The 8,759-nt window shown below is 55.9% G+C and overlaps 1 protein-coding gene across 1 annotated transcript; it reads right to left on the bottom strand.

Moving 5' to 3' along the window:
- Positions 1–3,286: 3,286 nt before the first annotated feature.
- Positions 3,287–5,908, bottom strand: FADD (Fas associated via death domain). Its single transcript, XM_007949267.2, has 2 exons — positions 5,617–5,908; positions 3,287–3,624 (listed from the first exon to the last, which is right to left on the bottom strand). Exons 1-2 carry the CDS (start codon positions 5,900–5,902, stop codon positions 3,287–3,289), a joined length of 624 nt encoding a protein of 207 aa, XP_007947458.1. The 5' UTR covers positions 5,903–5,908.
- Between the last annotated feature and the right edge of the window lie 2,851 nt (positions 5,909–8,759).

Below are 8,759 nucleotides of genomic sequence, written 5' to 3'. Positions count from 1 at the left end.
AAAACAAAGTCAATAATTATAATGAAATGAAATGCGCAAAGACTTGGAGTTGGAAAACAAAAGGGAAGTAAATGTTCGGCATTTCTTAACCTGAAAGAACTGAAGGAAAAAATTCAAGCCTTGAGTTGCAATACTGAAAGATTCTATAGGCAAAATATTGAATGATGCAGGAAGCATCAAAAGAAGATGGAAATAATACACAGTCACTGTACCAAAAAGAACTGGTCGATGTTCATCCATTTCAGGAAGTGGCATATGATCAAGAACCAATGGTATTGAAGGAATAAGTTGAAGATGCACTGAAGGGATTAGCAAAGAACAAGGCTCCAGGGATTGATGGAATATCCACTGAGATGTTTCAACAGATGGATGCTGGACTGGACGCACTCATCTACGCCAAGAAATGTGGAAGACAGCTACCTGGCCAAGTGACTGGAAGAGATCCGTATGTGTGCCCATTCCAAAGAAAGGTGATGTAACAGAACGTGCAAATTATCAAATATCATTCATATCACACACAAGTAAAAGCTCACTGAAGATAACTCAAGAACAGTTTTGCAGCAGTATACTAACTGGGAACTTCCAGAAACGCAAGCTGGATTCAGAAGAGGATGTGGAATGAGGGATATCACGGCTGACGTCAGATGGATCTTGGCTCAAAGCAAAGAATACCAGAAAGATGTGTACTTGTGCTTTATTGACTATGCAAAAGCATTTGATTGTGTGGATCATAACAAATTATAGGTAACATTGAGAAGAACGGGAATTCCAGAACACTTAATTATGCTCGTGAGGAACTTGTACATAGACCAAGAGGCTGTTGTTTGAACATAACAAGGAGACACTGCATGGTTTAAAATCAGGAAGGGAGTGTGTCAGGGTTGTATCCTTTCACCATACTTATTTAATCGGTATGCTGAACAAATAATCCAAGAAGCTGGCCTATATGAAGAATGTGGCATCAGAATTGGAGGAAGGCTCATCAACAACTTGAGATATGCAGACGACACAACCGTGCTCGCTCAAAGTGAAGGGGACCTGAAGCACTTACTGATGAAGATCAAAGACTACAGTCTGCGGTATGGATTACACCTCAATGTAAAGAAAATGAAAATCCTCGCAACTGGACCAATAAGCAGCATCACGAAAAATGGAGAAAAGAATAAAGTTGTCAAAGATTTCATTTTACTTGGAGCTACCATCAACATCAATGGAAAGCAGCAGTCAAGACATCAGACTGTAGAGCATTGGGCAAATCTGCTGCAAAAGGCCTCTTAAAACAAGAGCAACGATGTTTCTTTGAAGATAGGTGCGCCTAACCCAAGCCATGGTATTTTCAGTAGACTTGTAAGCATGTGAAAGCTGGATAATGAACAGGAAGACTGAAGAAGAATTATGCTTTTGAGATGTGGTATTGGCGAAGAACACTGAAAGTACCACGGACTGCCAGAAGAACCAACAGATCTGTCCTAGAAGAAGTGCAGCTGGAATGCTCCTTAGAAGCAAGAATGGCCAGACTTCATCTCACCTGCTTTGGTCATGTGGTCAGAAGGGACCATTCCCTGGAGAGGGATGTCATGCTTGGTAAAGTGGAGGGTCAGGGAAAAAGGGGAAGGCCCTCAATGAGATGGACGGACACAGTGGCTGCAACAATGGGCTGAGGTATAGCAAGGATCGTGAGGCTGGCGCAGGACCGGGCGGTCTTGTTGTTGTACGTGGGGTTGCTGTGAGCTGTAGCTGACTCAATAGCACCTAATAGCACCGTTTCTGAGACCACTGTAGATGGCTGAGGCTTGGTGTGGCCCAGGCGAGCCCATGCCTCACCAATGACCACAAGCCGCCTGCCCCAAGTCCCCAGACATTAGCTGGAGGGAAGGGCAGACCCGTGTTATCCTGTAAGGCAAGCCAGTGACCCTGGTGGGGAACCAAGCCCTGTGTCCGTGAGGCCCCACAGCGCTCGTTCCCAGGCAGGGAACATTTGGAGCTGTCAAAGCCAACATCAGAGCACTGGGTGTGACAGTTCCAGGGTGCCTGGCAGTGAGGCATGTGTGGAGATGCTCGGTGGGGCCGGGGCACCAGGCACTCCCACACCTCAGCGGTTTATGCTGTAACCTGCTCCACTCAAGGAGCATGGAGAGTCTTTCCTTTGTCTCCAGAAAAGAGACTCCCCAAAGCTACTGGTTTGCCAAGTTGTTCACATTTATTGCTGATGAAGTCTGTTACCAACAGAACCAGGTCTGACCAGAGGCTCAAAGAGGCAGGCGCTGTTGGGGGCTGGGACGCTGCTACGTGTGGCTGGTGTGTGGCAATGCCAGCCGTGGGATGCCAGCATAGGTGGGGTGCTTGCAGCACCCCCAGGCTCCTGACGGACTGGTGAACATCTGTGTGCTCCAGCGAGGCTGTTGGTGTCACCAGGAGGACCATAACTGCCTCCTCTAGGCCACAATTACTTGTGACTCCTTGATAGGAATGGCCCGTTGCTTGCAGGACAGACATTCCTGCTGTAAAGGCATTGCCCCGGTAGGCTGCACCTCAGGGTAGGGGGAGGGGAGCTCTTTAAATCCCAGGGCCTCACTCCCTTCCCAAGTCTGATATCAGCAAAATAAGACGTGGACCCAACGGAGAATGACAGAATACAAAGGAGACTGTTGGAGTCCTAAGGCTTCTAGGAGCGGATGTTGGTGGAGCACCGAGCAGGTGTCACTGCTATGTGAGCACCCAGCAGGTGCCACAAGTGACCGTCCTGCTTCCTTCCTTGTTCAGGGCAGGCATAGGTCACCCTGCACTGCATGCTGGCCCTGGCACGCAAGCTAGACCAAGGCCTCCCTGGAAATGTGGCAAACCGTCCCTTCTGTGTAGTGTGGGGTGGCAGTGAGCTGGGGTGTGCCGCAGCCTGGAGTGGCCTGTTCAAATCCCCATGCTCCTGTTACTCACAGCCTTTTCCTGGGTCCTCAGCCTGAGCCCCTGGCCCCTGCTGCACAGTAACGATGGGAGTGAGTGCCATCAGACCCTGCTACATGACAACACAGCTGCTGTGTTCTCTCCCGTCTCAGCTCGTGTAATGGGGACGGTGAGCCCTTCACTGGACAGAGACCGTGAGGGACACGGCGGTCTCCGTTCAGGGCTCAGACCTGAGCTGGCATCTGAGGGGTGTCCATGAAGTACCGGCCTGTGGCTCCATGAGCTGGGGCTGCGTCTGCTTTACTCGTGGCCAGGTCTCCTCAGTGAAGGCACAGGGATGTGGTTACATTGCGGGGGACAGAGCCCAAGGGCAGACACTGGGCAGTCAGGAAGCCCTGGAGGTGGGGCCGTCGGAGTCCCAGGGTACTGGGGCTGACGGCCCACGTCCGTTCTGGAGACTCCGGGCCTGTTCCTCCTCTAGGAGGTCAGCTACCAGGTTCAGCTTGCAGGCTCTGAGGGCTGCCACCAGCTGGGGCACAGTCGCGGCCTCCCTCCTGGCAGCCTTCCAGGTTCTCAGCGACTCCCTCACCTGCTCCGTCAGGTTCCGGGGATAGCGCTCTTCGATGGCGTCGATCCTGGCATCAGAGATTTTGAGTTGGCGTGCCAGCCTCCTCCATTCCTTCCCCACGTTGTCACAGATGATGTCAAATGCAGCACGCAGGTCTGCGGGGGGAAGTGATGGAATGATTTACCGGAGGTTTGGTGAGCTCTTGCGGGGACAGGGAACCCCACCCTTGAACTCCTCAATGCTGACTCAGCCCTAAGAGGACTGGTGGGCAGAGGCTGCAGGAGGAATGCCAGAGAGCCGGAGAAATGCCCCCAACTGCACCCTCGCTGGCCCCCTGCCCCTGGGTGCGTCTTGGTGGGGAGCGCCAGCTGCCAAGGCCAGGGAAACTGAGGGAGGGGCTGGAGGGCTGTCAGGAGGAAGGAAAAACACAAGACCCGCAGCCCACACTGGGATGTGCTGAACTGTGGCCCTCAAGATACGTCACATCACACCATCTGTCGGACCTGTGACTGTGCCTTCAGGTGGAGAAGGGTCTTTGTAGCTGGAATCCTGGCCCCCGAGATGAGACCACCCTGCAGTAAGCATGGGCCTGGGCCAATGACAAGCATCTTTGTAAGAGACCCAAAGAGAGGAGAGGGCCAAGCGAAGAAGCAGCAGGATGGGAGTGATGCAGTTCAGGAGCGGCTGGAGCCAGCAGAGGCGGCCCTGAGAGCTTGTGCAAGGAGCGCGGCTCTGTGGACACCTCACGTTTGGATTTCCGGCCCCAGAATCGTAAGAAAACCAATTTTCCTTGTTCTACAGTCACCAGCTTGTGGTGACTTCTTGTGGCAGTCTTAGTAGCCTAACAAGGCCTGTGGGCGATGCAAAAGGTTTCCGATCGGCCGCTAAGGTCAAGGTTGGTGGTTCGAACTCCCCCAGCAGCTCTGTGACCCGTCAACCTGCTTCTGCAACGACAGCTAACACCACGCGAGGGAGCAGTTGTGCCGTGTGACAGATGGGTCGCCGGGATCCAGGACTGACTCGACAGCAGTTAACACCAGACACTGCGACCCTTACTCTGGAAACATCCCTGACTGACCAGCAGTCTTTGGAGCCTGGTCACCTGTCCCTCTGCCACACGCTGCTGATGCAGGGAGAGGAGCACTGTGACCCTAACAGGCTGTGTCTGGAATGGGGGCCGGGTGGCGTGGGCAGAGCAGGAAGCTGCGTGGGGGGTTCCTTTGAGTCGGGGTCTCCAGCTGGAGCACCGGAGGGGCTGTCTGCACAGCACCAACTCACCCAACCCCCACAGCGACCCTGCAAGTGGCACTGGGGTCACTGTGACTGCTGAACAGGGGAGGAAACTGAGGCACAAGGAAACTCCGTGGTTCATCTGAGGTCACACAGATTGAATCGGGCAGAGCCCGGATGAGAAACACGGGTCCGGCTCCAGCATCCACGGCACTCCTGACCACCAGCCTCAAGCGCCCATTACCGCCCACTCCCACTACCTCCTGGTGTAGCTCCACTACAAACCGACATCAGCGACGGACATACTCCCATCTAACTTACAGGGCTCCTGGGAGAGTCAGGTAATGATTTAAAGCGTTAGAAAGGCCCGGGGGATGTCAGTGGTTTGCATTCGCTGCTAATGGAAGGATGGCAGTTCGAACCCAGTCAGTGGCGCTGTGGAAGAAAGGCCTGGCACCGAGCTTCCGTCTAAGCGCCTGAGGTCGCTGAGCAACGGCCGCTAACACAGTGCTGCGGATAGTACTGGGCTCTCCGGGGTTGGGATCCTTGGTCGGACTCAGACCCAGAGACCGACGTGGACTGACGGGGCCGGGTCCGCCTCCCTCCCGCCCCACCCTTCTCTGCTCAGAGGGTAGGAATGCCCGCGTTCCGGATCTCCCTGGGAGGAAGTGGGGCGACGGGAGAAAAACAGGCCGAGGGTGAGCGCCCAACCGGCCTGCGGCTCGGGGCCTGGAGCAGGCCCGCTTCTCCGGGTCCCAGCTCTCCGGTCTGTACACTGGGGACGCCTCCCGCCTCCCAGGATCAGAGGAAACGCACCCACATCAAGCCCCGGCCGGCGGCGCTCCCCACCGACCCGGCCACGGTCCCCCTCCTGATGCTCACCTGCCGCCCCGCCTCCCCGGCCCCCGTGCGCCCACCTTCCTCCGCGGTCCCGGCCCCGGCCGCCGCGCCCGCTTCGAAGTCGTCCAGGCGCCGCAGCAGGTCGTGGCGCCGCAGGGAGGCGAGCAGCTCGCGCAGCAGCTCGGGGCGGTCGGGAGCCAGGTCGCTCTGCTCGAGCAGCACCGAGAAGAGGTCGAGGCCGCTCTGCACGCGCTCCAGCTTCCTCTTGCTCACGCGCTCGCGGCACAAGAACTTAAGCTCGGTCAGCTCGTTGCTCGACAGGCCGGCCGACATCGAGTGCAGCAGCACCAGGAACGGGTCCATGGCCGCGGCGACGGCCAGGGCTCGGCCCAGCACTGCGGTCTCCGCCTGCTCAGGGCCGCGGCCCCGGCGTCTGTCCGCTTAGCGCCCGCGGCCCCAGCCGGCAGCCGCAGCACTTGCGACACTCGGACCCCTGAGCGCTCGCTCTGGCCAGGGCCCCGCCACCGGAAGTCCATCGTGTCACCGCGAGGCCAGGTCGCCTAGTCTCGCGACAGCTCCGGGCTTGGCGCATGCGCCCCAAGGCCGGCCACAGCCACTTCCGCCTGGGCCCTTGCGGCCGCCGCCAGGGGGCGCTCCAGGGAGGCGGGAGCTGCTAGAGTTCGGACAGCCCACCTCGTAGGGGCTGTGGGGCTCCAGGGGTCCGGGATCGCTGGGCGAGGGCTCCATTCTCCGCAGACGGCCGATGCGTTGTGGGGTCCGGGTCGGCACCCCTTCTGCGGGGCCTGCCCATATGCAGAGGCCGCGGCCCTTTTGTCCCCGCGTCGTCCTCACCCCGGGTCGCAGACCCTTTGTGGGTCCACACCCTACTGGGCTGACCGACGACGCCTGGTGTGGATTCGGATTCACGGCGACCTGTGTGTGCAGAATAAACTGTTCATAGGAGCTCTGGTAGCATAGTGCCTAAGGCCCTGGACTGCTCACCAGAAGGCTGGCGGTTCAAACCCACCGGCCACTCCTCGGAAGGAAGGTTGGGCAATCCTACTTCCGTAGTGATACTGCCTCGGAAACCCAAGGAGGGGTCGCTATGAGTCGGGACCGACTCGACGGCAAACAACCACCACCACCACCACAGGGTTTACAGGCTGTGACCTTTCAGAAGCAGATAGCCAGGCTTTGCTTCCTCGGCACCCATGGGTGGATTTGAACCCTTCAGATGGCAGCCGAGAGCTCAAACGGCTAAGCCAACTGGGGAGCCTTCCCCCGTGGCCTTTTCTGTGTGTGGAAAAGAGTATCCAGCCATTTATTGTGGTTTTCAAGGTTCCATTTAATTAGACATGATTTAGTTGCCGTCATTATTTAAGAAGTATTTGTTGAGTGCCGACCATGTGGAGCTCTGGTGGCGTGGTGGTTAAAGCATTGGCTGCCAACCAAAAGGTGGGTTGAAACCCAGCAGCTGCTCTGCGGGAGAAAGATGAGACAGTCTGCTTCCATAAAGATGCAGCCTTGGAAACGCGGTGGGGTCAGTTCTCGGTCCTCTAGGGTTCCTGGGTCGGAATCGACTTGGTGGTGCTGGGTTGGGTTGGGTTGGGTTGGGTTGGGTTTGTTTGGCCTACCACGTGTAAGAGCGGGGGACAGGTCAGTGAACAAGGCAGATGAGGTCCCCACCCACCTGGACTAGTGTCTAGGGAGGCTTAAGTGATAAAATTGTGCCCTGTGCTGCGTGTCAGTGCTAGGGAAAGAGGAGCATGGAGAGGGGGGTGTGGACGCCAGAAGGGGGTGCAGGTTCAAAGGGTGGGCCAGGTGGGTCTCCTGCTTGGGGCGGGGGAGGGGCGGGGGTCAGTGTGCAGGGAAACTGTGCTGGGCAGAGGGAACAGTGAGAGCTGGGGTTCCAGAAGCAGTGAGGGGGCCAGGGTACCAGGAGCAGAGGGAGAACAGGCAGGAGGCTGAGGGGGAACGGGGCCTGCCAGGCCAGGCAGGGACCCACTTTTATTGAGGGCGAGATGGGGGCGATGCAGGGTGTGGGCAGAGGACTGGCTGCACCGTCCGGGTTATTTACATGTAATATGGTGACACTCGCGAAAGCATTTGAGCTGTGTTGCTGGCGAAGGATATTAAAGACACTAGTCACTGCCAGAGGAACGAACAAATCCGTCCTGGAAGAGTGCAGCCGGACTGCTCCTCAGAAGTGAGAATGGCCAGACACTGTCTGGTGCCGGACCAGGCAGTGTTTCGTTCTGTTGTACCCAGGATTGCTACGGAGAGCCAGCTCCACGGCACTTGACCACAGCAGCAACAGCAGTGCCCACAATGGTGCCATGGACCTTATTTACATTATCGGCAAGCTGTCCAATCCCCTTGGTGGGCCACAAGCACCTCATTTGCATAGGCCCACCCAGTCACCTGGTGGCAGTTACAGTTACAAAGATTGTGGCTAGACGGGCCATGTCAGTCCACTGCATTACCACGTAGCATGCAATTTGCCCTTTTAAGTGTAGTTCAGTTTTTTTTTTTGTTAGCATATTTCCCCCATCACTATCCTGGAACATTTTCACTGCAAGAAGAAACCTCTTACCCATTAGAGGCCCCACTCTCCCCGTACCCCAAGCCCTTGTTGTTGTTAGGTGCCGTCGAGTTGGCTCCGACTCACAGCGACCCATGGACCACAGAACGAAACCCTGCCTGGTCCCGCCCCAGCCTCAGGCACTACTGTGCTTGAGCCCATCATTGCAGCCACAGTGTCAGTCCGCCTCGTTGAGGGTCTGCCTCTCCTCTGCTCACTCTCTACTTTTTCAAGCCTGACATCCTTCTCCAGGGACTGGTCCCTCTTGTACTTGAGATGAAGTCTTACCATCCTCACTTCTAAGGAGCATTCTGGCTCTACTCCTTCCAGGACGGATTTGTTCGTTCCTCTGGCAGTCCGGGGTATATTTAATATTCTTCACCAACACATCAACACAAAGACATCAACTCGTCTTCGGTCTCCCTTATGCATTGTCCAGCTCTCACGTGCATATGAGTCTATTGAAAATGCCGTGGTTTGGGTCAGGTGCACCTTAGTCTTCAAAGTGACATCTTTGCTCTGTAAAACGTTAAAGAAATACTGTAGAATCTGCAAAACACTGCAGAACATGGGTGAACTTGGAGGACATTATGCTGAGTGGAATAAGTCAATGATAGAAGGACAAATATTGTATTAGTT

Source organism: Orycteropus afer, unplaced genomic scaffold (assembly GCF_000298275.1).
Source record: "Orycteropus afer afer isolate SDZICR_OR568_19922 unplaced genomic scaffold, OryAfe1.0 scaffold00244, whole genome shotgun sequence".
Taxonomy (NCBI): domain Eukaryota; kingdom Metazoa; phylum Chordata; class Mammalia; order Tubulidentata; family Orycteropodidae; genus Orycteropus; species Orycteropus afer.
The sequence above is the reverse complement of the archived record's forward strand: the minus strand, read 5'-3'. Positions and strand labels throughout refer to the sequence as shown.

Bases quoted from the DNA above. Each gene is read 5' to 3' on its own strand.
- FADD (XM_007949267.2), bottom strand. From the start codon at position 5,902: ATGGACCCGTTCCTGGTGCTGCTGCACTCGATGTCGGCCGGCCTGTCG. The intron at 3,625-5,616 runs GTGGGCGCACGG...TTCCCCCCGCAG, and splicing joins GGCCGGGACCGCGGAGGAAG to ACCTGCGTGCTGCATTTGAC.